This window comes from Hyla sarda, chromosome 4 (assembly GCF_029499605.1).
Source record: "Hyla sarda isolate aHylSar1 chromosome 4, aHylSar1.hap1, whole genome shotgun sequence".
In the NCBI taxonomy this organism is placed as follows: Eukaryota; Metazoa; Chordata; class Amphibia; order Anura; family Hylidae; genus Hyla; species Hyla sarda.
In genome coordinates, this window is record NC_079192.1 from 404,200,664 (window position 1) to 404,224,727 (window position 24,064).

At 42.1% G+C, this 24,064-nt stretch overlaps 1 protein-coding gene and 1 pseudogene across 2 annotated transcripts in view; one reads left to right on the forward strand and one right to left on the reverse strand.

The window, feature by feature from the left end:
* Positions 1 to 18,687, reverse strand: part of PHF21B (PHD finger protein 21B) — a 122,554-nt gene extending 103,867 nt beyond the window's left edge. For both annotated transcript variants that reach the window (XM_056517436.1, XM_056517435.1), the window contains exon 1: positions 18,411 to 18,687. In XM_056517436.1, coding sequence (XP_056373411.1) covers positions 18,411 to 18,428 — 18 coding nt within the window. In that variant the 5' untranslated portion in view covers positions 18,429 to 18,687. The remainder of the gene's footprint in view (positions 1 to 18,410) is intronic.
* A 3,849-nt stretch (positions 18,688 to 22,536) lies between these two features.
* Positions 22,537 to 22,695, forward strand: LOC130267974 (U2 spliceosomal RNA; annotated as a pseudogene).
* Positions 22,696 to 24,064: the final 1,369 nt, after the last annotated feature.

The following is a 24,064-nucleotide window of genomic DNA, read 5'->3' on the forward strand; positions in this document are numbered from 1 at the left end:
AGTATATAGTTTCTCCATATGGCAGTATAATGTGCTCTCTGTATGGCAGTATAATGGGCTTTCTGTATGGCAGCATAATGTGCTCTCTGTATGGCAGTATAAAGTGCTCTCTGTATGGCAGTATAATGTGCTCCATGTATGGCAGTATAAAGTGCTCTCTGTATGGCAGTATAATGTGCTCCATGTATGGCAGTATAATGGGCTTTCTGTATGGCAGCATAATGTGCTCTCTGTATGGCAGTATAATTCTGCTCAATGTATGGCAGCATAATGTGCTCCATGTATGGCAGTATAAAGTGCTCAATGTATGGCAGTATAATGTGCTCTCTGTATGGCAGTATAATGTGCTCCATGTATGGCAGTATAAAGTGCTCTCTGTATAGCACTATAATGTGCTCTCTGTATGGCAGTATAATGTGCTCTCTATATGGCAGTATAATGTGCTCTCTGCACTGCAGTATTATGTGCCCTCTGTATGGATATTACATTTTCTTGGCATAAGGTCATAATTAGAGATGAGCAAATTTTTTGAAAAATTAGATTTGGCCGATTTGGTTTGATCTGAATTAATTTGCAGTGAATTACTATTAAAAACGGCTATTTCCGGGCTACAGAGGGCCTCAATAGGGGCGTAGAACACTGTGCCTTGCTGTAACACGCATAGGGATTGTGCTGAGTCAGGGAAATTGTAAAACAAGTGTGTAGCTTTGGCTGGCCTTTCACAGCAACTGGGCCCAAATTAATTTAACTGGCAAAAAGGTACACCACGTAGGTGTACGTACAGTTTACACTTATGAGAGGAGGACAATACGCTCCGCTACAAACTGTATTAGGTTACAAAAACAAGTGTGTAGCTTTGGCTGGCCTTTCACAGTAACTAGACCAAAATTAGTTTGACAGGAAAAAAAATCACACACCACCTATGTACCACAGGTTACACTTATGAGAGGACAATACGCTCTGCAACCTGTATTAGGCACTATAATCAGGTGACTACAGCTTTTAATGCTCTCTCTAACTGCCCCTATTAGCTTTAGAGTTGTTGTACACCCCAGTGCAGCAGTACAGAGTTGCTGTGTAGTACACCCAAAAGTGTACTTTCTCTCTCCCTCCCTTGCCTGTCAGTGGTTTTCTGCAGTGATTTGGGCTTGTGGTGAATCGCTGCTGTAAAGCTGTTTTTCTTTGCAACACACACACTGCAGTCTCTCTGCAATAAAACACTCTCTGCAGTAAAACACTGAAATGGCTGGCTGCAGCGATGGCTGCCGATTATACAGGGCTGTGACATCACAGGGGTGGCTGGCTGCTGATAGGCTGCATGGGAATCAGGGTCATCCTGCCTACCCGCCTTCCTTGCCCCATGTCCTCACATATGGAGCCACCATTTTAGATGCCCTGGACCGCACTAAATGGAGTTTAATGAAGCGATTCATTTTATCGAATCGCGGCGATATTCAGATTCGTTAGGGATCAAATTTTTCATGAAATTTGTAATGAATTCGGATTTGTCATATTCGATTTGCTCATCCCTAGTCATACTATGTGTGCAGTATATACGGTATACTTGTAACTCTTATAACTCTCATAGATGGCACAAAAGACTTGCCAAGATGGTTACCCTTGTTCTCCCAATCAGTGAGGGTCCTTAAGGTTCTATAACTTCTATTGATTTGCCATACATGTTAAAGGAGTAGTCCAGTGCTGAAAAACTAATCCCCTATCCTAAGGATAGGGGATGAGTTTCAGATCGAGGGGGTCCGACCGCTGGGGCCCCCAGCAATCTCCTGTACGGGGCCTCGGCTCGCTGGCCAGATAGCGGGTGTCGACCACCACATGAAGCTACGGCGGACACGCCCCTCAATACAGAGCTATGGCAGAGCCAGAGATTGCCGAAGGCATTGCTCCGGCTCTGCCATAGAGTTGTATTGAGGGGGGCGTGTCAGCCGCCGCTTCCCGCTGGCTGCCGGAACCACGTACAATAGATCGTGGGGGGCCCCAATGGTCGGACCCCCCACGATCTGAAACTTATCCCCTATCCTTGGAATAGGGGATAAGTTTTTCAGCACTGGATATCTCCTTTAAGTATCGAACTCTCTCTTAAAGTGTATACATAGAGGTTGTCGGTGCCCCACCCCTGTTAGTATCATCCCTAAATATCCACTCTATCTCCACATCTCTGCCTTAAAGACCCCTGTTAACCATTTCTTCCTTGGCCTAGGTTTATATGCAGTCATTTAATTTTACTGTTGACTCTACAATCTATCGCCACAATCGCAGCGACATGTGACAAAATTGGCGTAGGGCGATGATTGATCTTCTGGAGCTGGTGCGGAGTGGTCAGGCCGCGAGTGAAAAGCCTAAGTACAACAGGTTTGCATGGACGTAACTCATAAATAGTCGTTTCTCGGTGAAGCCCTTGCTGAAGGCGTCCTGAGTCCCCAGCAGCCAGGTGCAGCTTTATGCACTATTAACCCACTCCTTCCCTCCGGAGCATCTGCGAGCGCGACACTATGTAACCGCCGCACTATAAACCCATTACAGAGCCAACCCTCGTAGAGACGGGGATGAGTACTGCCTTAAAAGAGAACTCCAGGAATAAAACTGTTCTAGGAATTTCTGGAATTTGGAAAACTGGGGGACAACCAATATGGCCTTCAACATAGCACTGGGCTTTCCAATACCCCTGACTGGTCAGTTGTAAGAATTATCTTCTAGACAATGATTTCTTTGTTATATCTGGCAACCAATACGTTGATTAATGCCGCTTCTGTAGCTCCAGTTGTCATTAAGCTATCCAAGACCGATGCCGTTTTCTATAATAATGCTCATATGACCTTAAAGGGGTACTCCGCCCCTAGACATTTTATCCCCTATCCAAAGGGTGCCGGGCCTCAGCATCAGCGTGGGTTAACTCATTCCTTGCTGGGCTCCTGTATAGTATACATGGGTACACTATGCCACCTGTATACTATACAGCCGGCAGAGGTAAGTAGTGATACTCTGTACCCTGTATATGTATATACTATACATCACTCATTATCTCCTTACACTCTGTGGACTGGGCGCTCTACATCCGACCCATGAAATGGTACCTGAGGGCAGTGAAAAAATTGCCACAGGGGACAAAAATGACTGTTTCCACACACCAGCAAAAATGCAAGAAAAAAAGCAAGAAAAACTGACAAAATGCAGGAAAAAGCTCTGATAGTTTTTCTTGCGTTTTTGCTGCAGGACAAAAAACCTCAATGTAATCCGAGCCACAAAGCAATAGAGCAAAATCACTACGTCCACTTTTACTGTGAGGTGTAGATCAGGTTTACAAATAGAACTGTGTGGAGATTTAGAACTTTGCACAAAATTTATCATGGGGCTTGCACAAGTATGGTGAATTTGGTGCAATTGCACCACATTTAGACCAACCAAATTGATCTACAAAAAATGTCTACCTACACCAACATTGATAAATTTCCCCCTATGTTTTGAGATCTGGAGTCTAAATGGAGTCTGGTCTGGGCTCTGAATGTTAGGGTCTAGTCTGGTGTCTAAATTTTAGAGTCTAATTTGGGATCTGAATGTTAGGATCTACTCTGGGGTGTAAATGTTAGGATCTAGTCTGGGGTGTAAATGTTAGGATCTAGTCTGGGGTGTAAATGTTAGAATCTAGTCTGGGGTGTAAATGTTAGGATCTAGTCTGGGGTGTAAATGTTAGGATCTAGTCTGGGGTGTAAATGTTAGGATCTAGTTTGGGATCTAAATGTTAGATTCTATTCTGGGGTCTATATGTTGGGATCTAGTCTGGGGTCTAAATATTAGGATCTAGTCCGGGGTCTAAATATTAGGATCTAGTCTGGGGTCTAAATATTAGGATCTAGTCTGGGGTCTAAATATTAGGATCTAGTCTGGGGTCTAAATATTAGGGTCTAGTCTGGGGTCTAAATATTAGGGTCTATTCTGGGGTCTAAATGTTAGGATCTAGTCTGGGGTCTAAATGTTAGGATCTAGTCTGGAGTCTAAATGTTGGGATCTGAAATTTGGGGTCTGAATAATGGTGCCTGGTTTTAAGTCTGAATTATTATTATTCCCTAGAGGACAATTTCCTGTTTTTGCGTTCTAAGAGACATAACTCTTTTGTTGTCAAGTCTAGTTTCCACATGTTAGAGTCTAGTCTGGGGTCTAAATGTTAGGATCTACTATGGGGTCTAAATGGTGGAATCTAATCTGGGATCCAAATGTAAAGGTTAAGTCTGGGGTCTGAATGTTAGAGTCTAGTCTGGGGTCTAAATGTTAGGATCTACTCTGGGGTCTAAATGGTGGAGTCTAGTCTGGGATCCAAATGTAAAGGTTAAGTCTGGGGTCTGAATGTTACAGTCTAGTCTGGGGTTTAAATGTTGGGGTCTGAAATTTGCTGTCTGAATAATTGTGGTCGGTTTTAAGTCTGAATTATTGGGTGTAATTTGTGGTTTGAATTATTATTATTATTATTATTATTATTATTATTAAAAATTGCCCTTTTCTGACCCCTATAACTTTTCCTTTTATTTTAATTTTTTTTCTGTAAATGGGGCTATATGAGGGCTCATTTTTACACACAGTGATCCTTAGTTTTTATCTGTACCATAACTGAAATGTCTTACTTTTGATGTATTGGCTATAGAAGAGTTAAACAGAACAGAGAAGATGCACAAGGCTGGATCTGCTGTTTTTTAAAGGCCTCATATGTGGTCCTGAAGGGTCCTTCACTGTACAATTATAGACCAGTATTGGGGATTTTACAGCACCTCACTACAATACAGGCCCAACATCAATGACATCAAAGAAACAGAGCAGCGGGTAAGCAGCAGGTTAATGCATTATTGACTGGTCAATGTAAAAAAGCAATGAGAAGATGTCCAGGAGATCAGATTTCATGGACGGCTTCTACAGATACTTTGCCTTGTGTTCACCAGCCTGGACAACGTACATACATTGTATTAAAGGGGTATTCCTGGAAAAAACTTTATTTTTTTATTTTTTTATTTATTTATTTTTAAACTGGCTCCAGAAAGTTAAACAGATTTGTGAATTACTTCTATTAAAAAATCTTAATCCTTCGAATAATTATAAGCTGCTGAAGTTGAGTTGAGTTGCCCACTTTCAATAAATATTATATTGTAATAACAGACATGTCCTAGCAACCAAAACTACTAAAAATCTAATTCTCAACTCCCTATAGAAATACAACTAACCTTGATAGAGCAGAATTCTGCTTCCAGCAACTTTTGCTGTAATCGGCCCTTAAAGGGGTTATCCAGGAAAAAAACTTTTTTTTATATATCGACTGGCTCCAGAAAGTTAAGCAGATTTGTAAATTACTTCTATTAAAAAATCTTAATCCTTTCAGTACTTATGAGCTTCTGAAGTTGAGTTGTTCTTTTGTGTCTAAGTGCTCTCTGATGACACGTGTCTCGGGAACCGCCCAGTTTAGAAGAAAATCCCCATAGCAAACCTCTTCTAAACTGGGCGGTTCCCGAGACACGTGTCATCAGAGAGCACTTAGACAGAAAAGAACAACTCAACTTCAGAAGCTCATAAGTACTGAAAGGATTAAGATTTTTTTAATAGAAGTAATTTACAAATCTGCTTAACTTTCTGGAGCCAGTCGATATATAAAAAAAAGTTTTTTTTCCTGGATAACCCCTTTAAAGGGGTAGTCCGACCTTAGATATATCATCCCCTATCCAAAGGATAGAGGATAAGATGTCTAATCGCAGGGATCCCACCGCTGGGGATCCCCGCAATCTCGGCTGCGGCACCCCAGACATCCGATGCACGGAGCAAACTTCATTCCGTGCCAGATGACTGGCGATGTGGGGCGGAGGCTCGTGACATCACGGTCACGCCCCTCTTGTGACATCACGGCCATGCCCCCTCAATGCAAGTCTATAGGAGGGGGCACGCCCCCTTCTTATAGACTTGCATTGAGGGGGTGTGGCCGTGACTTCACGAGCCTCCGGCGCTGAACCCGATGCTCTAAATAAACGCCAGGTGCAGCATGGAGATCGCGGGGGTCCCTAGCGGTGGGACTCCGTGATCAGACATCTTATCCCCTATCCTTTGGATAGGGGATAAGATATGTAAGGGCGGTGTACCCCTTTAATGACATTATGTGCGGTCCCATGGAGGAATCCACATCAGCGTCGAAGGTTCAATTACGTAACTTCAGAAGAGTACACAGGGCAGAAAAATCCAATTGTAAACACTGGGAGGCTGCTGGAAGAGGAGCGCTCAGAATTACCGTATTTTTCGCCATATAAGACGCACTTTTTCCTCCCCAAAACTGGGGGGGGGGGGGGGGTTGGGAAATTTGGTGCATCTTATACGGCAAATACACATTAAAACCCTGTCCTATCGCGGCGGTCCCTGCGGCCATCAACGGCTGGGACCCGCGGCTAATACAGGACATCCCCGATCGCGGTGATGCCCTCTATTAACCCTTCAGACGCGGCGATCAAAGCTGACCGCCGCGTCTAAAGCGAAAGTGACACTAACCCGGCTGCTCAGTCGGGCTGTTTGGGGCCGCCGCAGTGAAATCGCGGCATCCCGAACAGCTTACAGGACACCGGGAGGGACCTTACCTGCCTCCTTGGTGTCTGCTCCTTGCCGGGATCCCCTGCATGGCCGGCGCTCTCCTTCGTCGTCATCACGTCGTCGTGTACGCCGTCCCGTCATCCAATAGGAGCGGCATGCGTAGCGGCGTGATGGCGGTGACGGAGAGCGAGGATACCGGGCAGCAGAGACGTTCCGGAGCGACAGGGACACCCCGGGGACGCGGCGACAGCGATGGAGGGTGACATCCAGGGTAGCAGTGACGGGTCCGGAGCGGCGAGGACACGTGAGTATTACCTCCTATACCAGTGGTCTTCAACCTGCGGACCTCCAGATGTTGCAAAACTACAACTCCCAGCATGCCCGGACAGCCAACGGCTGTCCGGGCATGCTGGGAGTTGTAGTTTTGCAACATCTGGAGGTCCGCAGGTTGAAGATCACTGTCCTATAGTTTACATTGTATTTGGTTTGGGTGCGTCTTATGTGCCGGAGCGTCTTATATGACGAAAAATACGGTATTTTTTAACCTGCATGAGCCCTAAAAACTTTTTTTTTTGTATACCAACATTTAATTGCATGGTCTTGGAGAACTAAAGGAAAATCTTTTATCTAAACTATTTACCATAGTATCCTGTTGGTTTACGGCATCAGACACTCCCTATCTCAGGACAGATGGGTTCTTTGCCTCCCCCTGGCTATATATAGTAGTAAAAAGGAGTAAAAAGATGCCCTCGGGCTTATTTCGGAAATTCCCACCTGTCCTGTATGCTAATACTGCAGGGACAGATGAGAGAGAGAACCCTGTTTAGGTCAATATTATCCATAAAGCCACCCCAAAAAAAAAAATGTTTAAAATCATCATTATGATTTAGAAGCCCTAGAGCAGTGGTCTCCAACCTGCGGACCTCCAGATGTTGCAAAACTACAACTCCCAGCATGCCCGGACAGCCATTGGCTGTCCGGGCATGCTGGGAGTTGTAGTTTTGCAACATCTGGAGGTTCGCAGGTTGGAGACCACTGCAGAAGAACAATGCTCTCCAGACTGTGGACTTCCAGATGTTGCAAAACTACAACTCCCAGCATGCCCGGACAGGATTTTAAAAGGCCAACAATATAATATGATTGAACCCCCTCTCTCCTGTGAGCTGAATGAAGTAGCCACAGAGCTCTGGCTACAGCATTTTCATTATTTACCAGGCACAGCGCCATGCATTTTGAAGTGGCTGTGCTTGGTATTACAGCTTAGTCACATTTACTCGAATTGGGGCTGAGCTGCAGTACCAGGCACAACCACTACAAGAGGTATGGTGCTATGGGTGGGGCTGAGACATCATGGTCCCTTCCAGCAGCTCATCAGTGGGGGAGTATCGGGACCCCCCAACAATCTGATATTAATGGTCTATTCTAAAAATAGGCCATCAATATAAAATTCCTACAAAAAGTACTTTAACAAACCAGAAAGCTACGGGGAAATGATAAATGTATAGAGATGTAGCAGAGCAGACAGATGATAGAAAAGAAATGATAGATACACAGATACATAGATAGATAGATAGATATGAGATAGATAGATAGATATAGATAGATAGATATGAGATAGATAGATAGATAGATAGATATGAGATAGATATAGATAGATAAATAGATATGAGATGGATATTAGATAGATATAGATAGATAGATATGAGATAGATAGATAGATAGATAGATAGATAGATAGATAGATAGATATGAGTTAAATATAGATGAATAGATATGAGATAGATATGAGATAGATATGAGATGGATATTAGATAGATATTGATTGATAGATAGATAGATAGATAGATATGAGATAGATAGATAGATAGATAGATAGATAGATATGATATAGATAGATAGGTAGGTAGATGTGAGATAGATAGATATGATATAGATAGATATGAGATAGATAGATAGGTAGATATGAGATAGATAGATATGAGATATGCAAAGAAGCGGCGGCACACCGATTTCCAAGTGAAAAAAATGGATGGCTTTTATTTCAACCAAACATCTATAGGAGCGACGTTTCGCCTGTCTCACACAGGCATTGTCAAGCAGTGACTGATATACAATGTGAAGTTTAAATAGTATACAAGTGACAGCTAGTGAATCACGTGATTGTTTACAAAATACAAGGAAAACGGTATAATGTGAGGATGATCATACTATACAGGGCAGAATACACACCATATCATAACATAAGGCGCCTGGTAGTAATGAAGAATAAGTGCAAACACAAAAAGAGAAAAACATATCCGTATCCATAAGTACACAAAAAAAAGTTATTATAGTGGATATAAGTGTCCATATGCCGTAAGTGTACCTTCCTTGTAGGAGGAGTTCCATTGCGCGCGCCACACACAGCCCAAACACACGAGGACGCCACATCATAAGGATGTTACTTCCGTCTTGGCTCCGATCTGAGCCGGAAATGGCCTATGTAAACAAACGCACGTTTGTGAGTCCGCGCATGCGTGCACTCACTAGTTGCCATATGCGCCATCTTGGTTCCTGGCATCCCTATTTCTGAGCCTCTCGCTACTGTATAGTGCACCATGCTGGATATACCAGCGCATCGTGGGGGTGGGGATGTCACTTCACTCTGGAGCGTTGTCCTCCAGATATGAGATAGAGATATAGATATGAGATAGATAGATAGATATGAGATAGATAGATAGGTAGGTATATATGAGATAGATAGATAGATAGATAGGTAGGTAGATATGAGATAGATAGATAGATATGAGATAGATAGATAGGTAGGTAGATATGAGATAGATAGATATGAGATAGATAGATAGGTAGATAGATAGATAGGTAGATATGAGATAGATAGATATGAGATAGATAGATATGAGATAGATAGATATATAGATAGATAGGTAGGTAGATATGAGATAGATAGATAGATATGAGATAGATAGATAGATAAATATGAGATAGATAGATAGATACGAGATAGATAGATATATATGAGATAGATAAATAGAAGACCAACCCCATAAAAAAAACTAATTTTTTCAACTTTTTGTGGTTGTCTCAAACAAGTTTCACCCCCTGAGTCCCTCCCTATTACTATTCTATTATTATTATTATTATTATTATTATTATTATTATTATTATTATTCTATTATTCAGCACATATAACAACATATCATAAAGGAAATCTCGGTGCCATCATGGTCCATAGATAGAAGTAGTCAGCCATGTTTACTAGGCACCATGACAGTCCTTGGCGGCCATTTTGTTTGACTCATAGTTAGGATAGTATAATGCTTGTGAGTTACTGGAATCAGTGGGGGAGATTTATCAAAACCTGTGCAGAGGAAAAGTTGACCAGTTGCCCATAGCAACCAATCAGATCACTACTTTCATTTTTCAGAGGTCTTTTCAAAGATGAAAGGAGCAATTTGATTGGTTGCCGTGGGCAACTGGTCAACTTTTCCTCTGCACAGGTTTTGATGAATCTTCCATTAAAGTAAAGATCTGTGCAAGTCCAGAGTTTACAATGGTACATACACGCACTATAAGTAACACACCAACCCTTAAGGTGGCCATTCATGGCGAGATGGTCACCGATCTCTTATAAACCCCATTATGGCGGCACCACCGCATTATGATGGAATTCCAATGAAAAATTACACAAGGCCGTGTTTAGCGGTATATATCCAGTGCACATACAATGCAATACACAATGGCACATGAGCCAATATAAAGACAGATAAGCCCTTCATTACTTATTAAGAGGACTTTATAGCATAGTTATTTAGGCACCTTCTATGGCAGCATTATTTGTATACAGTGTGGTGCTGTTATTTGGGTGAGATTTATCAACCAATCAGATTCCAGCTTTCATTTAAAAAAAAAAAAAAAAGGACTCGAAAATGAAAGCTGGAATCTGATTGGTTGCTACGGGCAAATGTGCCACTGTTCCTTTGCTCAAGGGTTGATAAATCTCCCCCTACCTGGTATATGGGTGCTGTATGGTAACTATTCACTGATCGCATGCATTCCAACTTTTTGGATGGACAAAAAGAGGGACATATGTGGTAATTGGTACCGCTTAAAACCAAACACTATTGCCGCCTCTACATGTTTCGCCGCCTCCGCGGCTTTCTCAAGAGGCAATGGTGGCAATGGTGTGTTACCCTCTATATAAATAGCCACTGCAGGGCTACTTTTGGAGAAATAGTGGAGACTATTCTCTTAATCTTGATGATATAGGCACTTGGTACACCTGGTATCGGTTTTAATTTATATTTGGGATATTTTATTAGTACCGTATTTAATAAAAGTTATATTTTAGGGGTTAGCAATAGGGGTTTCATTATCCCGGGCTTAGGCCCTGGGGTTTAGTGTATTGTTGGAAATTGGCCTCTTACTACCCCAAGGGTAGTTGTGTTTAGTTTATATGTGGTAATTTGTACACCAGATGACAGTGGTTAGGCATTGGATGGCACTGGTATTCGGGTAGTACACGATGCTGTATAGTATGAATATTTGTGTCAGTAGCGTTGCTTTAGGGGGGTGAAGACCGCCCCCCAGGTAACACCACCATGCAGGAAGTCATTATGCTGCCATGGTGTCACCCAACCTAATGTCTTGCTCGCTACCGGCAGGAAGTAAAAACTGGCGGTATAGACCAATTTACCTGCCCAACAGGTGAAGAAAGATGGTGGAATTGCCAGCAGGGAAGCAGGGACCTCTGGGGGAGTTATGTTGTGTAGTATACTGTGTAGACATCTTACTGGCCGGCCACAGTCACTGAGGGGGGTGACAACATTTTCTGTACATACCATGGCCGCAGGCCCGTTTACCCCCCTTCTTCTATGTACGCCACTGCTGTTTACTAGTGTTGGGCGCGAATATTCGCATTTCAAATTTTTATTGTGAATATCGCAAATTCGTGAATATTGCGAATATATTCAAAATTTACGAGTATTCACTTTTTTTTCCCGCATATGTGAATATTCGCATATTCCTTCTTTTCACTTGTGGGCCAATTAGAATGATGCAAATACACTTGTCAGAGGTTATCAACAACATCCCTAGCAACCAATAGTAAAGTTGCCCACCCCCTCACTGTTTTCTTCCTCGAAAATGCGAATATAACGAATACGCGAAAATTGCGAATATAGGATGAATATTCGTCTATATATTCGAATTCGAATATGGGCAATGCCGCTCATCACTACTGTTTACTACTGATTATAATACACTGTATAATATAGATATTTGTACACTGGAGGGCACTACGTGGGCACTATATGTCACCATTTGTGGGCACTGTATACTACTGTTCATACAACACTGTGTAGTATAGATGTTTGTTCACTGTATAACACTGCTTAGGCACAGAATATCACCATTTGTGGGCACTGTATAATACTTATAAATAAACACTATACGGTATAAATATGTGTACACTGTTTGGCGCTATTTAAGCACTGTATGTCACATTTGTGGAAATGATCAACACTAATAGTTTTACACTTTATTACACTACTTTCCATTGTACATCACTGTGAGCCCTGTAAAACAATAGTAAAAAAAATACAAAAACAGATATATGTGCACTCTATGGCCCTACCTGGGTATTGTATGTCATAGTTTGTAGGTATTCTATAACACTAGTAATTAAACACTATATAGTATAGATATTTGTATGCTGTCCGGGCATGCTGGGAGTTGTAGTTTTGCAACATCTGGAGGTCCGCAGGTTGAAGACCACTGCTCTATAGTACTACTTGGGTCCTGTATGTCGCAGTTTGCAGGCACTGTGTATTACTAATAATTAAACACTATTTAATATAGATATTTGTACATTATGCGGCATTACTTGGGCACTGTATGACCCTATTTGCGGGCAATAAATAATACAGGTTATTAAAAACTGTACAGTATAGATATTTCTACACTGTATGGCGCCACTTGGACAATGGGCGTCACTGTGTGTGGGCACTGTATAATATTAGCAACTAAACACTAAATAGTATAGATATTTGTTCGATATATGGCACCACTTGGACAATGGGCATCACTGTTTGTGGGCACTGTATAATATTAGTAACTTAACACTATATAGTATAGATATTTCTACACTGTATGGCGCCACTTGGACAATGGGCGTCACTGTTTGTTGGCACTGTATAATATTAGCAACTAAACACTATATAGTATAGATATTTGTTCGATATATGGCGCCACTTGGACAATGGGCATCACTGTTTGTGGGCACTGTATTATTTTAGTAACTAAACACTATATAGTATAGATATTTGTTCGATATATGGCACCACTTGGACAATGGGCGTCACTGTTTGTGGGCACTGTATAATATTAGTAACTTAACACTATATAGTATAGATATTTGTTCGATGTATGGCACCACTTGGACAATTGGCGTCACTGTTTGTGGGCACTGTATTATTTTAGTAACTTAACACTATATAGTATAGATATTTCTACACTGTATGGCGCCACTTGGACAATGGGCGTCATTGTTTGTGGGCACTGTATAATATTAGTAACTTAACACTATATAGTATAGATATTTCTACACTGTATGGCACCACTTGGACAATGGGCGTCATTGTTTGTGGGCGCTGTATAATATTAGTAACTAAACACTATATAGTATAGATATTTCTACACTGTATGGCGCCACTTGGACAATGGGCGTCATTGTTTGTGGGCACTGTATAATATTAGTAACTTAACACTATATAGTATAGATATTTCTACACTGTATGGCACCACTTGGACAATGGGCGTCATTGTTTGTGGGCACTGTATAATATTAGTAACTAAGCACTATATAGTATAGATATTTCTACACTGTATGGCGCCACTTGGACAATTGGCGTCACTGTTTGTGGGCACTGTATAATATTAGTAACTTAACACTATATAGTATAGATATTTCTACACTGTATGGCGCCACTTGGACAATGGGCGTCTTTGTTTGTGGGCACTGTATAATATTAGTAACTAAACACTATATAGTATAGATATTTCTACACTGTATGGCGCCACTTGGACAATTGGCGTCACTGTTTGTGGGCACTGTATAATATTAGAAACTTAACACTATATAGTATAGATATTGGTTCGATATATGGCGCCACTTGGACAATGGGCGTCACTGTTTGTGGGCACTGTATAATTTTAGTAACTAAACACTATATAGTATAGGTATTTGTTCGATATATGGCACTACTTGGGCAATGGTGTCACTGTGTGTGGGCACTGTATAATATTAGTAACTAAACACTATATAGTATAGATATTTCTACACTCTATGGCGCCACTTGGACAATGGGCGTCACTGTTTGTGGGCACTGTATAATATTAGTAACTAAACACTATATAGTATAGATATTTCTACACTATATGGCGCCACTTGGACAATGGGCGTCACTGTTTGTGGGCACTGTATAATATTAGTAACTAAACACTATATAGTATAGATATTTCTACACTATATGGCGCCACTTGGACAATTGGCGTCACTGTTTGTGGGCACTGTATAATATTAGTAACTAAACACTATATAGTATAGATATTTCTACACTATATGGCGCCACTTGGACAATTGGCGTCACTGTTTGTGGGCACTGTATAATATTAGTAACTAAACACTATATAGTATAGATATTTGTTCGATATATGGCGCCACTTGGACAATGGGCGTCACTGTGTGTTGGACCTGTATAATATTCGTAACTAGACGCTGTATAGTATAGATATTTGAGTACTTTATGGCATTATTTGGGCACTGTATAATATTAGTAACTAAACACTATATAGCATAGATATTTCTACACTGTATGGCGGTCACTGTGTGTGGGCACTGTATAATATTCGTAACTAGACGCTGTATAGTATAGATATTTGAGTACTGTATGGCATTATTTGGGTACTGAATGTCACTGTTTGCAGGCACTGTATAGTACAGGTAGTAAAAGACTGTAAAGTACAGATATTTGTGGGCACCTTATGTCGCTGTTTGCAGGCACTGTATACTACTACTAATTAAACACTATATAATGCCATATATGCATGTATGGTACAACTTGGGCAGCATTTTATAATTCTAGTAATTTTAGCACATTGTATAGCATACACCTCTGTACACTATATGGCACCTTTTGTGGGCACACTATAATAATAGTCATAAAATGCTGCATGATGCTGTTATGAAACTGATAACTAGGCGCTTTAGATATTGTGCACCATATGACAGTATTATCTAGGAACTGCATGTGTATGGCAGCATCTTAGAGGGTATCATACAACCTAAGGCTGGATTTCCTTATTTGGTCAAATTGCCCCATAGAGGTAAAATATAGGACATCTGCGGCCTCCATCCAAGGCCAGAAATCACCTCTAATCTCTTCTTGTTTATGCCACATTTGCAGAAAAATTGAAAAAACATGGACATTTGGCCTAAAGTAAAACCACCTAGATGATACAGTCAATATGTTGTCACCATTGTATACAATAGAGCAGTGGTCCCCAAACTGTGGCCCTCCAGATGTTGCAAAACTACAACTCCCAGCATGCCTGGACAGCCGTTGGCTGTCCAGGCATCCTGGGAATTGTAGTTTTGCAACATCTGGAGGGCCACCGTTTGGGGACCACTGCAATAGAGCGACACCTGACAAGATAAAAAAAGGCAATAAAGATCCATTTATGAACCCGGGTCTAAAGGGCAAACTTATTCTAGGGCAACAAAGACGTTTTCTAAACTTTATCGTCACCGATCCTCCTGAAAAGTGACCGCAGCCACCGCAAACTGCGCAAACTTCGACAAACACCAGAAAGCAGAGGTAAAACAAAGGGTGAAGGTAATATCGCGGAGGCAATATGTAATGCAAACAAGCAGCTGAGGTCTCAATCCCCCCCCCACCCACCACCCCCACCACCACCGATGCTGCAGCCCTATCTCCTCCGAGCTCCATATTTAACAGGCTGCATGTTGTGTGTGACAAGAATTAAGTCAGTACAGGGATGGGGGAATGACAACGCGCATCAGATTATTAGACCTCGGCCAATGAGATTTATAGAGCAATGAAAAAAAAAAAAAAAAATGAAGCAATGAACTGAATGATAATGTCTCGTGATAAATCAATCGCTCAAAGTACAGTTTATCAAGCAGTTCTATAAACTAAGAAACCATGATGGCGGCGGCGGCGGCTGATGGAATACGGCGGAACCTAAAAAGGCGGAAAAAAAAATATAAACTTAGAAAATTTTATTTACAGACATGTTAACTGGACTGCAGCTCTCACGCTGACACAAAACAGACCGATCAAGGCCTAATAATAATAATAATAATGACAATAATAATAATACCGCCCCATAACGCTAATAATGTTGTTAACCATAAACTTGTTAAACTCTACAATTGTTGATGTGCGCATAAAGATAAAGCTCTATAGTAGACTACAGTCCCGTCTCGATCAAAGACAAGTGCTTCCGCACCGATATTTGTATACTTTATATATATATATATATATATATATATATATATATATAGAGGTGGGGGGAGGGGAGCTGGTAAGGATTCCATAGCATATACCGCCGGTGTGAAGTATGCATGTACTATGCAGGAGAAATGACTGCAGATGTGCTTTGTAAAGAGCGGACTATACACAGATGAACCGGCGTTGCATTGTTGCAGTCAAGAAAGAATTTAAAAAAAAATAAATCTGCGCCGATGAAAAGAGACGAAGTCAACAGCTCGCCTCTCATACAGATTTGTTTGGCGAAGAAAGAAAAGTATCTGATTTCCGATTGCATACGGTGATTAAACATCTTTGTGTTCTGCGTGAGTAGAAGGTGGAAGGGAAAAAGAGGAGGAGGGGGGGGGGGTTGGATGTTATCCCCTCCCCCCCCCTCCAAAAATGGCATCAAAGCAATCAAAATGGTAATGTTCAGCATGAATGGGGCCCCATCCCCCAGCTCAAACTCTGCAGACTTTTCTCCATGTTGAGCGAGAGAGAGAGAGAAAAAAAAAAGCAACACCCCTTTCCAGGCAACAAAATGGAAGCTTCCACTACCAAACTGAGAGTGCTGACAAGCCCACATTACCATGACAAGGTTTTCCAAACTCGAACAGAAGTAGGAAAAGAAGCTTAAATGGAGGACCCCCCGGGTGATGGAAGAGGTGGAAGGGCGAGATGGGGGGGATTAGGATGGGTAGAAAGGAAAAGGAGCTGTCTTAAGTTTGGTGCTGAAAACTGCTGCATTCCGAAGGAAGCTCGATCGATTCATTCTAAAGAGGGGGGTGGGGGGCTGGAAAGAAATATGAAAGCTGCACTAATTCGCCCTAGTGTGTCACAGGTCAACTATTAAGGACCCTCTAAGCACACAACGCACTAGCGGTTTCGTCTACAAGACGCAGTGTGAAAGTTCAGATTGTGCATTTCACTACACAGAGAGGGGAAGAAGAAGAAAGCTTTTTCAATGGCATCTGTCCATGGTGCTGAAAGGCGCACGACCACACAACACACATTGCCTCCCCCTCCCATTTCCGGCACAGCACAATCAGGGAGGAGGGCTAGAAAAGAGTGGTGGTGGTGGGGAGGGGGGACCAACTACACTTCTGGCAAGCAAGTATGTCTCCTGGTATACAAATAATATGCTAGTGTACGGACACAGATTGCTGTGACGTGACAGGTGGGCAAAATTTATACTAACCCCCCCCCTTCGCACTATTACACATAGCGAGATAGAAATAGGATGCAACTTACGCTCTACTTAAGTGTAGGCACTCTTAGTCACGGCACCTGTTTACTATATCAGTGCTCAGTAAAGTTATGTCGTTATTTATTTACTTATTTTTGACATTTGTTTATTTACTGGCAAGCGCAGAGTTAACTTTGTCATGCCAAGAAAAGTGTCTCAGTAAAGAGAGGAGGAGGAAAAGAAAAAGTGCTCAATGGATGGGCTGCCGCAGCAATCTGCAATAAAGGGGCACTTCCAACACCCATCTGCTGCTGAGCTACTCTCGAAATAAACACCCGCCCTCCCCCCCCCACCTTCTCCGCCACCACCTCCTCTAATCAAAGTCATCCAAAGAGTGCACGTTTTTTTACACCTTGCTAAAAACATGTCGACCAACTCAAAATGGACGCCTAGTAGAAAAAAAAAAAAAAAGAAGCCAAAGAAAAAAAGCAATGTAACTAGTAGTCCTGTGTAAGTGTATTGGTTAGAGAGGAAAATGGAGCACGCGGTGAACTCAACAACCTTGACAGGGGGGCTTGTGAAGGAATCAAACACTTTTGTAGGGTGTTGACAAAGTGAGAATGAGTCTATATGACCGACATGAGTGGACATGATGGTACTGATGTGTCATTGACAGATGTGTCGTTATTCATCTTAGATGGACTCTTGGAGAAAGAACTTCTTCTTCCTCTGATACCAGAGATTAAACTGCAGGCAACAATCATCTAAAAGAGTTCTGGTGGTCCAAATGCAGGAGCTCGGAGGAAGATGGGAGTCGTCCCACCCTCCACCCCCCCAACCGGGTGAGACTCAAAAGATGTTGATGATAGGGATAGATGGATCTCAATGAGTATCTCCTACCTCTTTCCTGTAAATATCCATGGAATACAAAGAACTATGATGAGTTCTACTCCTTTCCATGGCCATGATCCCACCATGAAAGATGCCAAGCTGATAAAGTTTGTCATCCTTGCAGTGCACAGCTGTACTCCATCACAACACAAACCAATCCAGAAGGCACAACCAGAGGAAAGAACAGGAAAAAGACAAAAAAAAGCAACCGCATTTACCTGTGGATCTTGCTTCATCCGTGCAAGTAGTTTATAAGGAGGTAAGGAAAATATGGAATCTATGGTTCCTTGCGCAAAGTATATCCAAGAAGAAAAAAAAAAGAAGTAGTAGTATCACGGGAGGAGGAGGAAGAAGAAGAAAGTGTTTCAAGTTTGATGGAAATGGGGAGGAACAAAGAAGCAAGTAAACACACAGTGAGTGTGCAAGGCAGTTTCCCCCAAGCCAGCTCATAAATATTCAGGTCTCGTCCTAATCTCCACGCAGCAGCACCGCATTACTTCCAAATCCTTGTTGCTTGCTCTAGCAAAAGACAAGAGAGGGAGGGGGCAGGGAAAGAGGAGGGAGGGGAGGAAGAAGTAGTGAGAGAGGGAGGAGAAAAAGGGAAAGGGGGGGAGTGGGGACAAGGGGAGGGGGAAGTGGGAGAAGAGAGAAACAAGGGGAAGGGAAGGGAGAAGGAGGGGGAAGAGTGGGGAGAGTAAGGGGAAGGGGGTGAAAAACCTGGGGAGAAAAGTGAAAGTGGCTGCTGGGGAGTGCTGGCGATGGAAGGTGATGTAGGGGGAGTTGATACATGAAGTTCTTAGAGGAGACTGGAGGAATACTGAAGTATATGGCAAGAAGGACAGATGGCAGAGAGTACATATGATAAGGTTGGAAAGTAAAAGTGATGCAAGCGAATGTACTGTGAGCGAGCGAGGGGGGGGTAGGGAGGGAACACAACATTGTACATTGTACTATGGGGAATGTTTACTTTCAGCGCAATGAATAAAGGGGAGGAAGGAAGGAAAAAATGGAAAAAAGGATGGAGAGAATGACGGAAGGAAGTAAAGAAGGCGAGGGCAAAAAGAAAGTTAGGGAGGGAGCAAAAGACGGAACGGAAGAAAGTAAATGAAGGATAAAAGAATGAAAAGGAAGGAAGAGGGGGAGAAAGGGGGGCACAACATTATACATTGTATTACGGGAATGTTTACTGTCAGCGCACTGAATAAAAGGAAGGAAGGACAGAAAGATGAAGAGAAAGACGGAAGGATGTCTTAAGACAAAAAGAAAGTTAGGGTGGGAGCAAGAGAGAAAGGGAAAAAAGAATATGAATGGCATTGTATATTGTACTAAGGAGAATGTTTACTGTCAGTGCACTGAATAAAAGGAAGGAAAGAAAAGGAAAAGGGACCAAAAATAGAAAGAAAGAAAGGAAGAAAGAAAGAAAGTGAATGATAAGAGTAGGGAGGAGGAAAATGTCATTGTACGGGGAATATTTGCTGTCAGTGCAATAAATTAAGTGGGAAAAGGAAGGAAAAATGGAAAGAAGGATAGAGTTACAGAGGGAGCAAAGATGGAAGAAAAGCAAATAAAGGAAAAAGGAAAAAAGAAGGAAAAAAGAGAAGAAAGGTGCTAAGAGAAATCAAAGGAAAGAAAAAACAATGAAAGGCAGAAGGAAAGGGAGGTGAAGAAGGAAAGTTAGGGCAATAAAGAAAAAAGAAAGAATACAAAGAAAGAAAGAACAAAAGAGATAGAAAGGAAGAAAGAAAGAAAGCAATAATGAAAAGAAATAAAGTAAATAAACAATAAAAAAGAAGAATGTTGCTGAAATAAAAATGTATGATTAGGCCATAAAGTGAGAAGAAATGTAGTGAAGCAGCGAGGGTGCACATGAAGTTCTCAGATGACTGAAGATAACACGAAAAAAAAGAAATAAGACACAAGGAGGAAGGAGGGAATGAAGTTAACATAGTGTAGAAGTGATTGACGAGTGAAGGGGAGCGAAGAGAGGGGGAGGGGGTCTGGAGAGAGGAGGGAGAGAGAAGAAAGGAAGGGGGTAAAGATGGACGAGTAAAGAAAGAAATAGAAGAGTTGTATTTGTGATGGTTCAAGATGTAAGAGAATTTGTTGGGGCGAGGTATGTTAACATGTGAAGACTGGAGAAGTATTGGAAGGGAATATGACACAAGGAGGACAGATGGGTGGATACAAATGATAGGCTGGGAAGTATTGACAAGAAAGGAGAGCAAACCGAGACGGGAAGGAGAGTTCAATCTGTAGAATATAAACCAAAGGAGATGAAAGGAAGTAACAAGAGAGCAGAGGCATAACACAAACCTGTGGGCCCACCGTGTAAAAGGGCCCGACCAGCCATGTGCCATTTATTATACTGGTGGCTTCTTGTCCAGAGGTCATTCTACAGGGAGGGGGAGGCCGAGCTCTGGGCTTCAGCTATTGTCAATAGTGCCTTACTGTATCTATACACTGTTATTATCAGTTACTTTTATTTGTGATGCTAAGGAAGAGACTGCTGGGAAGTCATCTGAACACAACAGGAAGTCTCAGCTTAAGTCTGGCCTAGTAGCCAGAATGATCCTGAAACTGCAAGATTTCAATATAATTTTTATAATATAGATAATTAACTGGGAAATTTGAAATAAATTCTTAAAGTTCTTAAAAATATATTTAACATAAATACTTGAACAATAGGTAATTTTCTGATGACACATAAAGACTTATAACAGGATAAGGGATAAGTGTATGATCACAGGTGGTTCGACTGCTGGGACCCCCAAAGATCTCAAAAACAGGATCCTAAGTTTCCCATCAGAACAGATCCGCAGTTGCGCTTTTGCACTGCCACTCCATTTTTTTGTCTATAGAATGTGTCAGAAATGGCTACAATTTTGATAGAAAATCTCAGGGGGTCACAGCCATCAGACCCCCTGAGGATACAGGATATGTCTTAATAGTGGGACAATCCCTTTACCACTAGGCCCTAACCTACCCCAATAACTAAATACACTCCTGAACACTGAAACTGCAACACCAAGAAAGACAAGCCATAAGGTTACACACATCGAGGAAGTAGCAGGTATCGTCAAGCAAATAGCGCCAATCTGTGGCAAGTGGGAGGGGATTCAATGTATAAAACTCGATCAAAAACAAGTGTTTCATCCACATGGAACCTCACAAATCGGGTGAAGTCAGTACAGTATGATGGTGCGATGAATCCTGTTCCTCGACAGTCCAGTTATCGCACCTTGTCACAAACTGAGAGAGACACCTTGGTTTATTACTCTGGCAGATCATTACGAGTGTTGGCCAAGATGTCTGCTCTGTTCAGTGTTGCTTGTCCAAGTTGGTTAGGAGACCAACGATGAACTTGAATGACAGCCAGAAGTGCACAGAGGTGAACCTATGTTGAGTAGAGTCATATTAGTAGAATGGTGCATAGTGATCCATTCTATACTACAAGTAAGATTGGGCATCACATACCAAGCCTAGGGCGTCATACAGTGTCTTCAAAAACCATCAGAACTCCTTTGCATGACACTGTGCTATGGGTCAGACATCCAGCTACAGCTTCATTGACCTCACGCTATCGCTTTAAAAGTCTATCATGGTGCAAAGCAAGACAGCAATGAAGGCTGGAATGGAGGTCTATCCTCTTCAGTCAAGAGTCATTTTGTCTTAGATGCCATGATAGTTTGGAGACCATGTAGGCAGCACCATGAAGAGGTCTTCATAAAGGAGCATCATACTGGTCCAATTCCAGAGATGATGTTGTAAGGTAGCATGAGGTACAGGAGCAGGAACCCTCTAGTCTTCATTCTAAGTACACTAACAGCTTGAAGTTACATTGATTTGGTTGTGGAACCAGTGGAACGGCCTTTACTCCAAAGTGTCCCAGGAGCCATTGTTTGTGCTACTGTGCGCAGCCTCGGTGGCCTAAACGTGCTACCGTGGCCTGAAACTTCTCTGAACTTGTATTCCATCCAGCACCCCTGGGACATCATTGGTGGGCAATTTGAATGGGAACTGCCAGCAGCTGATTTTGATGATTGGTGTGCCTAAGTGTATTCAGCGTGGCAGAACATTCCTCAGACAACTAAGAATCTCTTTGATAGCAAGCCAATGCGTTTAAGTGCTCGACACTGAATACATTTGGATATTTTCAATATTTATTTAAAAAAAAAAATCTCATTTGGATATAACTAACATGTTTATCGGTCCTGTCATTTCCACAATTCCACAGCTTTGCTTCTTGGTGGTGCAAATCACTTTGCCCCTTAAATGTTGTGGTGCCATTCAGGCAACACCAGTACCCTATGCATCATGATGACCTGACATACATGGGCACATGACCTGGCTTCTTGGCCTTTTGGCTAAGGTCAAGTGTAGTATCTGTCCTTATTAGTCTGGATCTGAGAAGGAACTGATTTTCACATGGAGGGGGAGGTGTACCAGGGCGTTCCAAGCTAGTTCTGAGGAATCAGCTTGATGGCTGCCCCGATGAGACCTGTTCCCTCCGCCACTTTGGTGCCTTGTTTATTTTGTGTGTCTTTTTCATTGTTCCGGGTTTTGTGTCCTATTTATTCACTTGGATTTGTCACAGTGCGGTGCCCTTATGGGTGTCCTTCCTGGAGGTCTAGGAGAGATGTGTGTGGCCTTCTGCTTCTGCACCTCCCTGCAACCCCAGGCATCCCTATTTTGGAGGAGATGCCATCAGTATACGGCTCCTAAGGCTGACACCCAGGCTAACCTCTATGCGTATGTTGGGAGCACTTGTGGTTCCATAGTAGCTTCATCGAAAAAGGTAATTGAACCTGGACTCCTGCAGGTGCCTTCTAGCCTGAAGAGAATGCGTAGGTTTGTTGGGGGGCCTCTTTCTTTTTGGAGAATGGCTTGCACTTTTTTTTTTTCTTTTTCTTGAACTGGAGTGAACTGAACACATTCCTCTTTAAAAACAAAAAACAAAAACATGGCCTCATTGACATGGTGGCTTATTCGTGCCATAGAAGTCACCGCAGTATCCCCAGCCCAGAAGGGGAGTGTTGTATTGTAGGGTTCACAATAGAGTTTGTGTCCTTGAAGAATCCTGCCTGGCACCTTCCTCCCCGCTTCTCTAGTGCAGAAGGTATTACTCGTCAGGTGCTTCCACTTTTTTAAATTAATATATGTTGCTAAGAGACACAACACTTTAGAAGAAGATTTGTGACACACATGAGTGATGTGACTTGAATCCTGTAAAGCGACAGATAATATTTACTGCGTTCCAGGCTCCAAACTCTCTTTCAATTATTAATTCACATAAGATTTGTGTTTTTTTATTTCTTTAGAAGACGAACTGAGCTAATTCCCACTGTCATGTCCCAGATTGCAAATCTAACCTATAGTGTCTCCTGGTGTGCTGCTTGGTATTTAAAGGGAAAGTTTACCCCCCTCAAGGTGTTCTTTAGACTTTTTATTTGTTTTTATTTATTTATCACTCCCAACACCCAACCCAAACACCCCCCCCCCCCCCCCCCGCACACACACACACACACAGTCCAATAAACCTGGTGTAGTTAGTAATATAAAAGAAACTATATATATATATATATATATATATATATATATATATATATATATATATATATATATGTGTGTGTGTGTTTTCTATCCCCTCCTTTTTTTTTTTTTTTTAACATGTGCTGCACTCTTCCCCACCCCCTCAGCCCAACCCTATATAAGTAGTAGTTGGCTACACAAGGGCCATTTCTTTCCTAGCAGCCTCCCAGTCTGACTGGGAGAGCATGGTAAGTGAGCTATTACACCTTGTTCACACTGGTGTGGTGCTGTGCGGCGTCCGTTGCTGCCGTGTCTGCGGGGAGGTGCGGCCCATAGACTGGTT